Source organism: Macaca thibetana, chromosome 15 (assembly GCF_024542745.1).
Source record: "Macaca thibetana thibetana isolate TM-01 chromosome 15, ASM2454274v1, whole genome shotgun sequence".
Lineage (NCBI taxonomy): Eukaryota > Metazoa > Chordata > Mammalia > Primates > Cercopithecidae > Macaca > Macaca thibetana.
The window spans coordinates 42464229-42481925 of NC_065592.1; the positions used below are offsets into that span (position 1 = coordinate 42464229).

Consider the following 17697-nt stretch of genomic DNA (forward strand, 5'->3'; position numbering starts at 1 on the left):
TAGTCAAGTGACAACAGTATATCAGAATCCTAAAGAATTAGAAAATGAAACTTGCCTGATAACCACTTCATTTGTGTTGCTCAGTTCAACCACCAACACAGATGGTGATGCTTCAGTTGGAATCATTAAAGGAGGAACTGTTATGTCCTCCATAAAGGTATTAGCGCTTTCAGCAATATTTTCTTCTATCTGCAAATACTCTTGTTCAACCATAGCCTTGATATCATGATCACCACGTGCTTGCCCTGCATCCGTTTGGATTTTGTCAGCAGGCAATGGAAGTTTAGCATAGAGAATGGCCTTCTGAGGATTTCCAGAAATGTAGTCTATGGTGCATACATCAGAAAGTGAGGAAAGATTTTTTAAGGCATCCTCAGGGAATTTCACTTTGTACATTTCCTCAAATGCTTTTGGGAGTGCACTGGCCCAAAGGCCACTTGTGTATTTCACCAGCAGCTCTGCCACTTTTTCTTTAAAGTCTCCTGCCACAACTGTTGGACACCCTTTCAATGGTGGTGGTTGTTTGGGAGCAGGTAGTGGGGATGGAGGTACTTTCTCAGTGTCCAGTTCACTTCTCAAAAGCTGCTTTCTCTTAGCTGGATAAAGAAGTAAATCTTGGCCACCACTGCAAGGTTTCTCCACCTGAAATTTTTAAATAAAGCAAATGACAGATATTTCAGTGACTATAAACAACCCACAAGCACATTAATGTATTTTAAATTTGAGAGTTGTGCTGTTTTCAAATTAATCAAGCGTACATTTTACTCTTTTCAATTGCTAGGAATTTAATGCATTATCTTCACCTGCAAATAACACGAGCCACATTTCAGAAATAAACAGGAAAATAAAATAGTATTAAATTCACTTGTGTGGCATCGAGACTCCAGCTGCCCTAGAAAATCACGAGTGCTCGGCCCTGCAACGCGTACTCTCATTTAGTTGTCTCTGCCAAATCCAAAACAATAGCTTACAAAACTGACTGAAAATAAGTTGTGAAAATGTATTAAAACTGTCAGGAATAAACCACTGGGAAGAAAACTAGAAAATATTTAGACAAAATAGGAGTGCCATCTCTCTTCTTCCTGCAATAGCCTGAGAAAACCCTTGTCTTTCCATTATTTAGAAAAAGATGCTCCAGAGATAAAGTACAGTTTTAAAACCACCACAGCAGAAAGTTGAGCTGCAAGTGTTGTCACCCTAACGAGCAAATATTAAAAATACCTGGCACTCGTATATCATCCAATCTTGAATTTTTGTTTGCATGCCATTCCTGAGAGGCACAGCTTGATGACATATTTTTATGTAAGAGAAGAAAGAGAAGAGAAACCGATGTATGGCATCATTTTTATCCCTGAGTTTTAAGCCTTTCTACTACTAGAGCAGGGGTCAGCTCTACTATTAGAGCATGGCCCAATGCAGTTCATGGCTCATGAGCTAAAGAATGATTTTTATATTTTCAAATGCTTGAAAAAAATTCAAAGAATTATTTCATAACTTGTAAAAATTATATGAAAGTCAATATACATAAAGTTTTATTGGAACATAGTCATGCTCCTTTATTTACATATTCTCTCTGGCTGCTTTTGCTCTACAGTGGCACAGTTGAATAACTGTGATGGACTGCATCTGTCAGTTGCAGCTCTTGGCCTGCAGAGCCTACACATTTACCATGGACCTTTACAAAAGCAGTTTCTTGAACCCTGTACGAGACCATTAGACTGAAGTTAAAATTCCCTGCCTTCCAAAATGTTTCTATTTTGTCAGATCCTATTTTACCTACTCCTTGGCTGCAATTTAAATCCTTAGGGTAATAATTACAAGTTTACAGGAACCATGGTCCACCTAGAAGAACAGAATATTAAAGTATGCTGGTTAGGGAGCTTATTAGTAAAGAACACCGACTTTTTACTTCACTCTCCTCTTCATTCCTTTGCCAATGTATGCTTAAATTTCGAGGACTGAGGAAAACTTCTACACCTGGAAAGCCTAAAGCATCACTGAAAGTAGAGGTCTTATGGCACCTCCTGTAATCTGTGATGGTCTCCTGCTGGCACTCTGTGATCCCTCTAAACGGCATGTTATATGATTGGCACAGTTTATGTCCCTTATTTTAAGCCATAGGGACACAAATAGTTGGAGCATTCCTCATCTTTCTCTTGATGGTTAGTCTACTTCTCTAGAGACCCATTATGCACATAATCTGAAATCTTAAAATGCCAATCTTCGCTGCGCTTTATGACACTCAATAAGATACAAGAATACAGATTAGGTATCCAGAGGTTTGAAACGCACTTTTGGAGTCAATGGAAAAAGAAAACAGCATTATAAGTGAGTGATTAACTTGTCATATAGAACCCCAATTAGTGTAGTCAGTCATGCATCACTTAATGATGGGAATACATTCTCAGAAACGTGTCGTCCGTTTGTTGTGCAAACATCATAGCGTGTACTTATACAAACCTAAATGGTATAGTCTACTCCATGATACAGGTGCATTATAATCTTTTTTTCCTTCTAAAAAAAATGGGATAAATGTGCAGAACGTGCAGGTTTGTTACACAGGTATACATTTGCCATAGTGGTTTGCTACACCTATCAACCTGCCCTCTAACTTCCCTCCCCTCAACCACTACCCCCTAACAGGCCCTGGTATGTGTCGTTCCCCTCTCTGTATCCATGTGTTCTCAATGTTCAACTCCCACTTAGGAGTGAGAACATGTGGTGTTTGGTTTTCTGTTCCCGTGTGAGTTTGCTGAGGATGATGGCTTCCAGTTTCATCCATGTCCCCACAAAGGACATGATCTCATTCCTTTCTATTGCTGCACAGTATTCCATAGTGTGTATGCACCATTTTCTTTATCCAGTCTATCACTGACGGGCATTTCGGTTGGTTCCATGTCTTTGCTATTGTAAAGAGCACTGCAATAAACATACTTTGTGGCCGGGCGCGGTGGCTCACGCCTGTAATCCCAGCACTTTGGGAGGCCAAGGCGGGCAGATCATGAGGTCAGGAGTTCGAGACCAGCCTGACCAACATAGTGAAACCCTGTCTCCACTAAAAATGCAAAATATTAGCTGGGTGTGGTGGCAGGTGCCTGTAATCCCAACTACTTGGGAGGCTGATGCAAGAGAATCACTTGAGCCCGGGAGGCGGAGGTTGCAGTGAGCAGAGATCATGCCATTGCATGCCAGCCCAGGTGACAGTGCGAGATTCTGTCTCAAAATATATATATGTGTGTGTATGTGTGTATGTGTGTGTGTGTGTGTGTGTGTGTGTGTGTGTCTTTATAGTAGAATGATTTATATTCCTTTGGGTATATACCCAGTAATGGAATTGCTAGGTCAAATGTATTTCTGATTCTAGATCCTTGAGGAATCGCTGCCATAATGTCTTCCATAATGGTTGAACTAACTTTCATTCCTATCAACAGTGTAAAAGTGTCCTATTTCTCCACAGTCTCACTAGCATTGTTTCTTGACTTTTTAATAATTGCCATTCTGACTGGCATGAGATGGTGTCTCATTATGGTTGGTTTTGATTAGCATTTCTCTGATGATCAGTGATGTTGAGCTTTTTTCATGTTTGTTGGCTGTGTAAATGTCTTCTTTTGAGAAGTGTCTGTTCATATCTTTTGCCCACTTTTTGATGGGGTTGTATTTTTTCTTGAACGTCTGTTTAAGTTCCTTGTAAATTTTAGATAATTATTAGACCTTTGTCAGATGGGTAGTTTGCAAAAATTTTCTCTCACTCTGTAGGCTTCCTGTTCACTCTGATGATAGCTTCTTTTGCTGTACAGAAGCTCTTTAGTTTAACACCATTTATGAATTTTGGCTTTTGTTGCAATTGCTTTTGGTGTTTTTGTCATGAAGTTTTTGCCCAGGCCTACGTCCTGAATGGTGTTGCATAGGTTTTCTTCTAGGGTTTTTAAGGTTTGGGGTTTTACATTTAAGTCTTTAATTCATTCTGAGTTATTTTTTGTATAATGTGTAAGGAAGGGGTCCAGTTTCAGTTTTCTGAATATGGCTAGCCAGTTTCCCCAGCATCATTTACTGAATAGGAGATCCCTTCCCCATTGCTTTTGTCAGGTTTGTTGAAGATCAGATGGCTGTAGATGTGTGGTGTTATTTCTGAGGTCTCTGTTTTGCTCCATTGGTCTATATGTCTGTTTTGGTACCAGTACCATGTTGTTTTGGTTACTATAGCCTTCTAGTATAGTCTGAAGTCAGATCGTGCAATGCCTCCAGCTTTGTTCTTTTTGCTTAGGAACGTCTTGGCTCTATGGGGTCTTCTTTGTTTCCATATGAAATTTAAAATAGTTTTTTCTAATTCTGTGAAGAATGCCAATGGTAGTTTGATGAGAATAGCACTGAATCTATAAATCACTTTGGGTAGTATGGCCATTTTCATGATATTGATTCTTCCTCTCCATGAGGATGGAATGTTTTTCCATTTGTTTGTGTCCTCTCTTATTTCCTTGAGCAGTGGTTTGTAGTTCTCTTTGAAGAGGTCCTTCATGTCCCTTGTTAGATGTATTCCTAGGTATTTTATTCTCTTTGTAGCGGTTGTGAATGGGAGTTCATTCATGATTTGGCTCGCTGCTTATCTATTGTTGGTGTAAAGGAATGCCTGTAATTTTTGCAGGCTGATTTTTGTACCCTAAGACTTTGCTGAAGTTGCTTATCAGTTCAAGAAGCTTTTGGGCTAAGATAATGGGGTTTTCTAAATATAAAATCATGTCGTCTGCAAAGAGAGACAACTCAGCTCCCTCTCTTCCTATTTGAATACTCTTTCTTTCTTTCTTTTGCCTGATTGCCCTGGCCAGAACTTCCAATACTATGTTGAAAAGGAGTGGTGAGAGAGGGCATCCTCATCTTGTACCAGTTTTCAAAGGGAATGCCTCCAGCTTTTGTACATTCAATATGATACTGGCTGTGATTTGTCATGAATAGTTCTTATTATTTTGAAATACATTCCATCAATACATAGTTTATTCAGAGTTTTTAACATGGAGGGATACTGAATTTTATCAAAGGCCTTTTCGGCATCTATTGAGATAATCATGTGGTTTTTGTCTTTGGTTCCGTTTATGTGATGGATTACATTTACTGATTTGCATATGTTGAACCAGGCTTGCAACCCAGGGATGAAGCTGACTTGATAGTGGTGGATAAGTTTTTTGACGTGCTGCTGGATTCAGTTTGCCAGTATTTTCTTGAGGATTTTTGCATTGATGTTCATCAGGGATATTGGCCTGAAGTTTTTTTGTTGTTGTTGCATCTCTTCTCAGTTTTGGTACCAGGATGACACTTGCTTCATAAAACGAGTTAGGGCAAAATCCCTCCTTTTCAATTGTTTGGAATAGTTTCAGAAAGAAGTATATCAGTTCCTCTTTGTATTTCTGGTAGAATTCAGCTGTGAATCCATTTGGACCCAGGTTTTTTTGGTTGGTAGGCTATTAATTACTACCTCAATTTCAGAGCTCGATATTGGTCTATTAGGGGATTCGACTTCTTCCTGGTTTAGTCTTGGTAGCGTGTATGCAGCCAGGAATTTATTCATTTCTTCTAGATTTTCTAGTTTATTTGTGTAGCGGTGTTTATACTATTCTCTGATGGTAGTCTGTATTTCTGTGGGGTCAGTGGTGATATCCCCTTTATCGTTTTTTATTGTGTCTATTTGATTCTTCTCTCTCTTATTAGTCTATCTAGCAGTCTATCTATTTTGTTAATCTTTAAAAACAAAACAAAAACAAAAACCAGCTCCTGGATTCGTTGATATTTTGAAGGGTTTTTCGTGTCTCCACCTCCTTCACTTCTTCTCTGATCTTAGTTATTTCTTGACTTTTGCTAGCTTTTGGATTAGTTTGCCCTTGCCCGTCTAGCTCTTTTGTGATGTTAGGGTGTCAATTTGAGATCAAAGTTTTCTGATGTGGGCATGCAGACTATACATTTCCCTCTTAACACTGCATTAGCTGTGTCTCAGAGATTCTGGTACATTGTCTCTTTGTTCTCAGTGGTTTTAAAGAACTTCTTGATTTCTGTCTTAATTTCATTATTTACCCAGGAGTCATTCAGGAGCAGGTTGTTCAATTTCCATGAAATTTCCATAAAACAGTTTTGAGAGAGTTTCTTAATCCTGAGTTCTAATCTAACTGCACGGTGTTCTCTCTTTTTTTGTGAGGGAGTCTCCCTCTGTCCCCCAGGCTGGAGTGCAGTGGCACGATCTCGGCTCATTGCAAGCTCTGCCTCCCCGGTGCATACCATTTCTCCCGCCTCAGCCTCCTGAGTAGCCAGGACTACAGGTGCCTGCCACCACACCCAGCTAATTTTCTGTATTTTTAGTAGACACAGGGTTTCACCGTGTTAGTCAGGATGATCTCGATCTCCTGACCTCGTGATCCACCCACCTTGGCCTTCCAAAGTGCTGGGATTACAGGGGTGAGCCACGACGCCCGGCCGAGACTGTTTTTTATAATTTCAGTTCTTTTGCATTTGCCGAACAGCATTTTACTTCCAATCATGTGGTCAATTTCAGAATAAGTGCCATGTGGTGCTGCAAAGAATGTATATTCTGTTGATTTGGGGTAGAGAGTTCTGTAAATGTCTATTAGGTCCATTTGATCCAGAGCTGAGTTCAAGTCCTGAATATCATTGTTAATTTTCTGTCTCGTTGGTCTAATATTGACAGCGGGGTGTTAACAGTCTTCCACTATTATTGTGTGGGAGTCTAAGTCTCTGTAGGTCTCTAAGAACTTGTTTCATGAACCTGCGGGCTCTGGTATTGAGTGCATATATATTTAGAATAGTTAGCTCTTCTTGTTGAATTGTTCCCTTTACCACTATGTAATGCCCTTCTTTGTCTTTTTTAAATCTCTGTTGGTTTAAAGTCTGTTTTGTCAGAGACTAGGATTGCAACTCCTGCTTTTATATTTTTTTGCTCTCCATTTGCTTGATAAATTTTCTTCCATCCCTTTATTTTGAGCCTGTGTGTGTCTCTGCACGTAAGATGGGTCTCCAGAATATGCACACTGATGGGTCTTGACTGCGTATCCAATTTCCCAGTCTGTGTCTTTTGATGCATTCAGCCCATTTACATTTAAGATTAGTATTGTTATGTGTGAATCTGAGCCTGTCATCATGATGCTATTTGGTTATTTTGCACATTAGTTGAGGAGTTTCTTCATAGTGTCATTGGTCTCTATATTTTGGTATATTTTTGCAGTGGCTGGTATCAGTTTTTCCTCTCCATATTTAGTGCTTCTTTCAGGAGCTCTTGCAGGTCCTGCCCTGGTGGTAACGAAATCCCTCAGCATTTGCTTGTCTGGAAAGGATTTTATTTCTCCTTCGCTTATGGAGCTTAGTTTGGCTGGATATGAAATTCTGGGTTGAACCTCTAACCTTTTATCAAGGTTCTTAGCTTCTTTGTGTTGGGTTAGAACATGCTCCTTTAGCTCAGCATAGTTTTTTATTACCCATCATCTAAAGCCTACTTCTGCCAATTTGTCCATCTGACCCTCCACCCAGTTTTGCGCCCCTGATGGAGAGATGCTGTGATCATTTGGAGGAGAAGAGGCACTTTAGCCTTTTGGGTTTTCAGCATTTTTTCATTGATTCTTATCTTGGTGAGTTTGTCTAGTTTTGGTCTTCGAGGTTGCTGACCCTTGGATGGGGTTTTTGTGGGGGCCTTTTTTGTTGTTGATGCAGTTGCTGTCACTTTCTGCTTGTTTGGTTTTCTTTCAGGTCCCTCTTCTGTAGGGCTGCTGCAGTTTGCTGGGGCTTCACTTCAGGTACTATTCATCTGATTTGCTCCCGTGCCTGGAGATGTCACTCGAGGAGGCTGGAGAACAGTGAAGATGGGTGCCTGCTCCTTCTTCAGGGACCTCTGACCTCAAGGGCACCAACCTGATGCCAGTAGGATTGCTCCTGTATAGGGTGTCTGACAACCCCTGTTGGAGGGTCTCATCCAGTTGGGTGGCACAGGGAACAGGACCCGTTCAACGAAGCCCTTGTCCCTTGGTGGAGAGGGTGTGCTTTGCTGGGGGGAAACTCATTTGTCTTGGCTGCCTGGATTCCTCAGAACTACCAGGAGGAGAGGCTAAGTCTGCTGGTCTGCAGAGACTGTGGCCACCCCTCCCACTAGGGGCTCAGGCCCAGGAAGATCTGAATCCTGTCTGCCTCTGGCTGGAGTTACTGGAGATCCTGCAGGGAAGCCCCACCCAATAAGGAAGCATGGGTCAGTTTAGGCCTGAAGAGGAACTCTGACCGAAGACTGCCCCAGCCACTGTGTTGGGCTGTGGGGACAAGTCTTGGGACCAAGCCATCCAGCCTTCCTGGCTCCAGCAGGGGAAAAATTGCAGCCTGGAGCTATAGAAATGGGTGCCGTCCTTCCCCCACCCAGGGAGCTTAGCATGTTAGGCAGTTTCGAGTCCCAGTGTTGGCTGTTGCCCCTCCCAGTGCTGGCTGTTGCCCCTCCCTCAAGGAGCTCCAGCAGCTTAGACAGCAGGCAGCTGCAGTCAGTGCTGGTCGCCCCTCCCCTCAGGAGTTTGGTGGGCTTAAGCAGATTCCAGCTGAGAGGCTGTAAGAATCTACGTGATCCGGCGTTGGGACGGTAGGCCCCAGTGGCGTGAGTTCACGGGTGGATCTTCCGATCTGTAGGTTGCACAGTTCTATGGAAAAAGCACATTTTCCCCCGGCTGGGTAGCACACTCACTCACTCCCTCCCTTGGCTGGGGGGAGAGGGTTCCCCTTCCCCGTGTGGCTCTCAGATGGGCTGCCATACCATACTGTTCTTGCTTCTCTCTGTGAGTCACGCCAGCCTTCTAGTCTACTTTGATGAGAGAACCTGGATACCCTGGCTGCCAATGAAGGATTCACACACTTATTATGGTTTTTTGATGGGAGCCTCCAAAAGCCGCTGCTTCTAGTTAGCTATCTTGCCCCCCGCCCCCGCCCCCAGCTCCATTATAATCTTATGGGACCACCATCGTGTATACATACAGTCCATCATTGACCAAAATGTTGCTATGCAGCACTTGTCTAATTTTAGATTTAGATGTGGTGGTTCTCTGCTGCCAAACCCAGAGGAGCCTGTAGAGCCCACCTTAAAACTTTTCTTCAGTTTTCACATATCAATCTCAATACTTTCTCTGAAGCGGGTGGTAGAAACTAATTTCAGTGGACGATAAACCATCTTATCTAAAATAACTTCCTAAGTCCCATCCCCTCACTGTCCACATAGCTTCTTCTAACCCAAAAGAGGGTTCTTCGGCTTTATTATCTTTTTCTTTCCAAGGAGTGTATTGAGAATCTGGGATACTTCAATGCTTAGTCTCCCCTCTCCCAGTCCCAAAACTGCCACTCTATCTGTGCCTTAGATGTGATTAGTGCCAATTACCTAATAACATACCTATCAAACCTCTAACAATGAGCTCTGACATGACCAGCACAAGTTGTTCCAAATAGGAATTGCTGTCTTAACTGAAGTTAGGGACATTATGTCCACTTTAGTCCAGGGCAAGAGCAGAATTCCCATTTTTCTGGCTTTTATTCCAGAAGAATACTTAAAGATCATCTGGAGATACTAAGCTTCCAGGGCTGTGTCTGCAGCATTTAAGTCAAACTTTGCCAGTCAGCCTATAAAGTGAATTTTTGACCAATAAGCCTGAATTTACCCAAAGTACAAACCATAGCCAAATAATCCTCTGAATTAGAAGACAGATTTTTTCCCTCAGCAGTTTTGTCATTTTTATTGTTTAAATCAGATAACCATAACCCACTCTAATGACTAGTTCCTTGAATTGTAAGCACTTTCCAGTCTTTAATAGCTTCTTCTTTTATCTCAAAATGGTTGCTTATGTGCCTACATTCCACTTGTTCTCCAATGATTTGGCTTCCATACATTCAAATAAACACTTACTAAGATTAAACATAGGCCTAACAGGGAACCGAACCTGACTCTACCTGGAGTTGATTCAGATATTCTTCAACCCTTTAGGCAAATATTCACAGATAAATTTAGTGATATGGAAGATATGCCTGGTCCACATACTTCATTCCAATCTTTGGGGTTTGGTTTCTTTTTCTCTCTTTTTTTTTAAGGCTGGGTCTTGTTCTGTTGCCCAGGCTAGAGTGCAGTGGCGCAATGCGACTCACTGCAACCTCCACCTCCTGGGCTCAAGCAATCCTCCTGCCTCAGCCTTCTAAGTAGTTGGGATTACAAGCATGAGCCACCATGCCAGGCCAGCTGAGGGGTTTCTCAATTCAAAGGCAACAATTCATGAAACTCCTTTTAAAGTTAAAAAATATATATAATTTAAAGCAAATATAATTCTTTTTCAGTTATGAGTATGGAAAACACAAACATGTTTTCCTATTTTCTCATTCAACAACAATCATCAACACAAAAGACTTGTGTGACCAAATGAGTGGGGGTCCCCCCACTCCAATCAAGCAATCAACTCTGCATTGGATATCAGCTGAATTCCACCAATTCAATTCTGACACTATCTACCCGGAGACAGCGTCAGATCCCACAGGTTGAGGGCTCAGTCCCACAAGACTGTCTCCTCTTCAGACACCAGTTACAAGCCTGGGGCTCTGGAACTTCTAACCAACTGGATCAAGCTGTGGTTCCCAAGAGCCTCTCTTTAGTTTTAATTTGCTACAGTGGCTCACAGAAATCAGGGAAACATGTTTACTGGTTTACTATAAAGGATATGGCTGGGTGCAGCAGCTTATGCCTATAATCCCAGCACTTTGGGAGCCTGGGGCAGGAGGATCACTCACTTGATGCTAATAGTTGAAGACTAGCCTAGGTAACATAGTGAGAATCTCAACAAAAAAATTTTAAAAATTAGCTGGATGTGATAGTGTGCACCTATAATCCCAGCACTTTGGAAGGCTGGGGTGGGAGGACTGCTCGAGCCCAGGATGTCCAGGCTCCAGTGAGTTATGATGGTGCCACTGCACTCCAGCCTAAGGGACAGAGCAAAATCAGTCTCTAAAAAAATACACTTGTGTGTGTGTGGCAGATATATGTATAAATTAAAGGATATTACAAAAAATACCAATGAAGAGATGCTTAGTGTGAGGTATGCCGGAAGGGGTATGCAGCTTCCATGCCCTCTCTGCTACCCTACAGGAAGCTCCATATGTTCTGCTATCTGGAAGCTTTCTTCCTGCTTTGGGTTTTTATGGAGGCATCATTCCACAGGCATGATTGATTAAGTCATTGGCCACTGGTGATCAACCTAATCTTTAGGCCCTCTACCCTCCCCAGAGGTTGGTTGGGGCTGAAAGTCTCAATCCTCTAATCATGCCTTGGTCTTTCCGGTGACTGGCCCCATCCTAAAGCTACTAGGGGTTGCCAGTCGTCACTCATTAGTTTAAACAAAAAAAAAAAGACATTACTTTGGAGAGTCATTTTGGATTTTAGGAATGGTATGCCAGAGAACAGAGAAGGCCAAATATATATTTTACAATACCACCCAGCTCAAACTCTCTAAATTTTCATATGAATAGAAATTTGCTTTTCCTGGGCATTCTACTGTGATCACCATCTGTCATCTACAAAAAGTGCCACCTCTTTTTAATTTTCTGGCAAATGGGTTTAGGAAAGTGACCTACTACTATATCTATCCCACAAGAACCTTGCTAAAGATAAAGAACTGCTATAATGTGAGTTACAGTGTGGTGTCCATTATTTACTGGGCTCTGGTGCATCTGACAAGACTTACAAGTTCATCTCCTGCGTCATCTCCCAGGACAGAACAGCCATCTTATGGTCTTCACAAATGACCAAGGCAAGCCAACATCTACTTGAAACATGACTTTTATTATTTCCTTAGTGTGATAATCTACTGCTAACCACTTCAGGTAGATCTCTCAAAAGGGAACTTTTACGCATCTAGTTTCTTTAGTCCACTTGATTCAGGCACATACCTGAGGAGGGAGTCAGAAGGCTTCTTCTACTGTGGGGGAAGACTCAGGACCATACTCCTATCCTTGTCCTTCATGTTTTCTTTGTTTTGTGGCTCTGTATTTTTTTCTTTGGTTCTGAATGTCCACCCAAAAAATCCATCAGTCCAATGACTGAGAACTAGCATGACTTGTAACTTCACAGAACATGTGTACACTCCCACCCCCACCTCCAACAGGAGAGACAGGGAACATAAAAGATGAACTCCCTACACCATGGAGTCAAGCCCCTTCCTCTGCTGATCATCAGAAGATGCTGTACCTAATATGCCTTAAACTTTCTATTCTTGTAAGTTCATTATAATCAGCTTGATTTCTGCCACATTTGGAATCACAATTTGAATGAGACACTTCCCTCACACCACTCTGGGTTTCTGTAAGTTTGGAGCAGCTATACTAGGCTTGGCAGATGTGAGGCTGTGATACCGTGAAATATATATTTGGTCTTCCTTCCCAGTTTCCTAAATACAATTCCTAAAATCCTTGGAATCTCCAAAGAGCTTATCTTTTTGTATGCTAATACTGACTGAGAGCTTCAGGGTGGGGCTGCTTACCAGAAAGACCAAGGCAGGATTAGAGGGTTGAAACTTTTGGCCCCACCATTCAACTTCCAGGGAAGGAAGAGGCACTGAAGGTCAAGCTGATCACCAATGGCCAACGGTTTAATCAATCATGCCTGTGTAATGAAGCCTCCATAAAAACCCAAGAGGACAGGTTTGGAGAGCTGCCTGGAGGGTGGCAGGCCCAAGGAGGGCATAGAGGCTCCATGCTGCTTCCTCCACTTACGCATTTCTTCATCTGCATTCTCGGTAATATCCTTTGAAATAAACCAGTAAATAGAACTGTTTGCCTGAGCTCTGCAAGCCACTCCGGCAAATTAATCAAACCCAAAGAGGAGGTTTTGGGAACCCCAATTTGAAGCTGGTCAGTCAGAAGTTCTGGAGGCCTGGATCTGCGCAACTAGTGTATGTGCAGAGGAGCAGCAATTTTGGGGACCGAGCCTTTACCCTGTGGGATCTGATGCTATCTCCAGGTAGACAGTGTTAGTATTAAATTAGAGGGCACCCAGCTGGTGTCCGCTGCTTGGTTTGTGGGAAAAACGCCCACACTTGGTCACAGAAGCCTTCTGTGTTAATTGTTGTGGTATAAGAGCAGAGGAAAAAAATGGTTTGAGTGTTTTTCCAAAACAGGCCCAAAAACTTAAAATATGAATTTCTTCAGGAGTCTGTTTGTTCAGACAAATGAAAGTCTTCATCCTACATGCCTAGAAACTTGCTTCTTCTTAACTCTAAGGGTCTTTCTTTCTTTCTAGTTTTACCTGTGCTGTAAACTTAAAAGTTCTTGAAGCCAAACTCCTTTGAGTCTATGAAGGCTTACCTGCTAATTCTTTAGCATGGGCCTCTGAGGTAAGCTTACTCTTTCTTCTGAAATGAGAATATTCTTTAGGGTTCTATAACAGAATTGGTATTGTCCAATTAAATCAAGCTTTCCAAAGCATTTGTATGGGCACAGTTTTGTTTCCACAGGGTAGTAATCCTTTTTGTTGAAGCTTTACATTAAGTTCTAAATTTCATTTTATATGGTCACCACCCCATACAAACCTGAGAGTACAACAAAATCACATTTACCTAGAGACCTGCTTTCTAGCACTTCAAGCATTAATAATGGTTATGAGCTCAAAACAAACCAAAAACAAAGAAAAACAAAACAAAAAATAATCCCATTTTAAAACTTGACTTCAGTAGTGAATAAAAGATCCCTGAGTGCCTAGCAACAACTAAAACATCGAAGTCACTGCCCAGAAGCTTGCACCCTATGATCAGCCAGTTCACAGAAAGGTTGACCAGCTGATGACTTAAGAAGTGGCCTTTTTATGCTAAAGCTGACGAGTGCTGGAAAAGTCAGACAACTGAGAAAAGAGATAGGGAAATGATCCCCAATGGCATCACTGTGTCACAATGCAGATGCACTGATCAGGACAGATATGAAGCATGTAAGGGCAGCCGGTGTGGTGTACCTTGTATGCAGGAGCTAAACCCATTCAATCCACTGTTCCCTATCACTTACAACCACAACCATCTCTGCCAGAATGTACTGAGGCTAGTGATGATAAGTCCAAGATATTCAGAAATGGTTACAGTTTTTCAGTCAATTCTCTTTGAGAAAGTTAAGGTTTTGTAACATATTCCACAAAGACTTAATCAAAGGTAAAGGTAAAAAGATCCTTGTAGAGGGTAACCCTTGACTGCTGACAAACCATCTACTCAGAGAAACTCTTCTCCGCCATCGTAGATGAGTCATTTAATAGACTCTATGTACTTCAAGGTCAACACTTCCACTTACTCCCACCCCTTTAACTAGGAAAGACCTTTCACCAATGCTGTCTTTAGACACACATTGCAATTATTTATATTAGGATAAATTTCAAGTCATCTTCCTTTAGCATGGCCTGAGGGTAGGCCTCTTGCTCATGTTCCTTCAGGAAGATAATGGAGTCTTCTCCTAGTTGAACATGTGCAGAACTTTTTGGAATTGCTACTGGCCAGTGGCTGTGGCTTTCAATGTGCATTGGACACGTTCCTTGCTCTCATTATTCCTTGCTCTCATTACCTCTGGCAGGAGTTGGGGCAGGTGCAGGGAGGGTAGGGGGACTGGAATCCATTCATGGACTGTTAAAACATCAGGAACTCTCTTTGGCTTGGCGTTTATTTTGACTTCATTTCCTCCACTGCTCTTTATTTCTTTTCAAGTTAAAGTTTTGTTTCCCTCCTCAGCTTTTCCTCTGTTTGTATTCAGCTCCTTTGTAGAGCTTGCTGAGCATGTCTCTGATTGAGCAGTGGGTTTTGGCCTGCTTTAGGCTGGGGTACCTCTCAAAAATTAACAGCAGTTGCCTTTTACTAAACACCTATTATGTTTCTGATACCACATTCATAGCTGCTTTATATATTTTATCTAATTCTCACAACCACCCTGTGACATGGGTAGAATTAGTGACATTTTAGAGCAGGTTGTGGTGCTGAGAGGATGGTCTATATGCTGAAAGGTATACAGCTAAGAAATGACAAGGTAAAAATCTACCTCAAAGCCCAAACTCCTTCTGGTGTACTATGGGGCCTTATGGGTAGTTTCTGTTTCAAGTTCCAGAACAGCAACTTCTCATTATTCCTCAACTTCGTTACTCTGATTTTACAACAGTGCTATTTTATCTTTTTTCTACTCAGATGTTCACTGAATTTAAATGTAAAAATTGTTCCAATCATGTGTTCATTACATATTTCTTTTCACTGGTGAAAAAATGGAAAATAAGTTAGATTCCACTTAAAAAATATTATGATTATACTTCCAAGTCTTCAGTTTACCTCTTCACTTCTGCTTCTGCTGGCATTGCTATTTAGAATATATTCAACACATACAGGATATTCAATACCATTAAGCCTGAGGATATTGATTGTTGTTTATGTTCCAGTTCCTTAGAAATCCAAGTTGTGTGTTTTTACCCCAGAAGTTCCAGGCTTTTTAAAAAGGCAATTCATTTTACATGGGCTAAAAGGTGCTTTATTATATCATACAACTAATTACCATAATTAAAGTTAAGTTAGATTCCTGAACATCCCAAAATATAAAAACATCTCTATGTAAGTGACAGAAATTCTTGCCTCCTTTGATATTAGAGAAACTGCTATACTGATGCAACTCAGAATTTTAAGAATTTTTAAGAGTCTGCAGGATTAGATACGAAATAACTTAAAGCTCAGTGATTTCTAACGAATAGGAAAATGATATATAATAAAAACAGATTAAGAGTAAAACATCCTTGTAGAAGCTATGAATAATTAGTGCAATTAGGCAATTTTTCCTCATTCACAACATTTTATGTTCTATAATTTTGTTGTTCACAAAATGTTATGTTTTAGAATTAAGGCTTGGTTTGCCTCCAGCCCAACTTAGAATAGCTACCTGCTGGTTGCCTATCAGTAGGTCTTGGGGCTACTGACAGAAATTCTCCTTAGCTGAGTGCATCTAGTTCTGCCCACCAGTGAGCCCCTCAGCTCTCTAACAGCTTCAGGCAAGACGTGGGAGAAAGATATTGTGGCTAATGTAAGAATGGAGAGGTTTCTTTATCAGTTTCAGAGAGTAGAAATTTTCAACAAAATCTCTGGTGTTCAGCAGTCATTGTTGCAAGATTTGGAATTTAAGACAGGTCTCATGCTGTCACCCAGGCTGGAGTGCAGCGGTGCCATCATAGCTCTGCAACCTTGAATTTCTGGGCTCCAGCAATCTTCCCACCTCAGCCTCCTGAGTAGATGGAACTACAAGCATGCATCACCATACCCAGCTAATTTTTTTAAATTTATTTTTTGTAGAGACAGAGCCTTGATATGTTGCCCAGGCTGGTCTCAAACTTCTCACCTCAAGCAATTCTCCTGCCTTGACCTCCCAAAGTGCTGGGATTACAGGCATGAGCCAATGTGCCCGACCAAGTTTTGTAATTTTTCTAGAAATCAAAGTTAGCCAGAGGCCATGGATCCTGGGTGACCTCAAGGCTGAGACCTGCTGTTTCCACCAAACGATGACTCAGTAAAGTGACCTGGCCTCTGCTTGCCTCATCAGCTTCTTCATGAGCAACTATCTTCTTACTGAATTTCTTTCAGCTTCCTGAAAATACTATGCTTTTCTATCCCAGGGCTTTGGTGCAATCTGTTTCTTTTGTCTGAGGTGCTTTTCTCCTCCCTCTTTACCTAACTCACACTAACCCATCTGTCAGGTTTCAGTTTAACAGCCACCTCCTCTGGAAGCTTTACTTGACTCATCAGACTATGCAGAGTTTCCTGTTTAGACATTCCCTCAGCATCCTATACTTCTCCTTCATAACCATTGCAGGCTTATCATTATTTGTTCAATGTTTATTTTCCCCACTGGACAGAAAGTTCCATAAGGGCAAGGACCATGTCTGTCTTGTTTACTGTTTTATCCCTAACACCCAGGTCAGTGGCTAGCACACAGAAGCATTTTATAAATACTAGTCAAATACAACAGTTAAACAAGAGCACTATTAACAAGACCACTGCTCTAGGACAGCCAAGAGGTGTTGCTGTCCTCCTAGGACCCAATGGGAACTCTTAGAGTGCAGTGTCCTTGATCTGTAGGCTTACTGTCTTGGAATCTTTGCCTTTTCAAGACAGCTTCTGCACAATTTCCACTTCCCTCACAAGTTGTCTAGGAATACCTTGGAGCTGGCTCATCATTGTGAATAACTCTGTGTTCTCCCTAGCTTTGAAAACTCTCAGTACACATTTCACTACTGGACAGACCCAAAAGGTTAAGGACAACAGGTTCAAAGCATCCTTCCACCTGCATCAAAATGTTTTCCAATATCCATGTGAAGTGGCTTACAGCATACTAATTAGAACCTCCCTGAAGATAAAATTTAAAAGCTGCTATTTGGTTCCTAAAGCTGATGCTGTGCATTCTGATATTCAAATGGAAATTCCTGTAAGTAGTACTCTGGGTGGTAGAATGATGGGTGATTTTTATTTCTTTTATAACTTTATTTTTCAATCTTTTAATATAGAATATTTTATATGATTGGAGGAAAAAACGCTTAAAAAAATGCACTGCACTTAGATTTCTCCTTCAGTTACATGACAAGCCATGCAGAGAGACAAGCCATGCAGAGAGACAAGCCATATAGAGAGATACCCATTACCAACTCTGTCTTAT

The 17697-nt window shown here is 41.4% G+C and overlaps 1 protein-coding gene across 2 annotated transcripts in view; it reads right to left on the reverse strand.

Moving 5' to 3' along the window:
• TDRD7 (tudor domain containing 7) overlaps positions 1–17697 on the reverse strand; it is an 81313-nt gene that overhangs the window by 34992 nt on the left and 28624 nt on the right. For both annotated transcript variants that reach the window (XM_050762070.1, XM_050762071.1), the window contains one exon: positions 56–642. In XM_050762070.1, coding sequence (XP_050618027.1) covers positions 56–642 — 587 coding nt within the window. The remainder of the gene's footprint in view (positions 1–55; positions 643–17697) is intronic.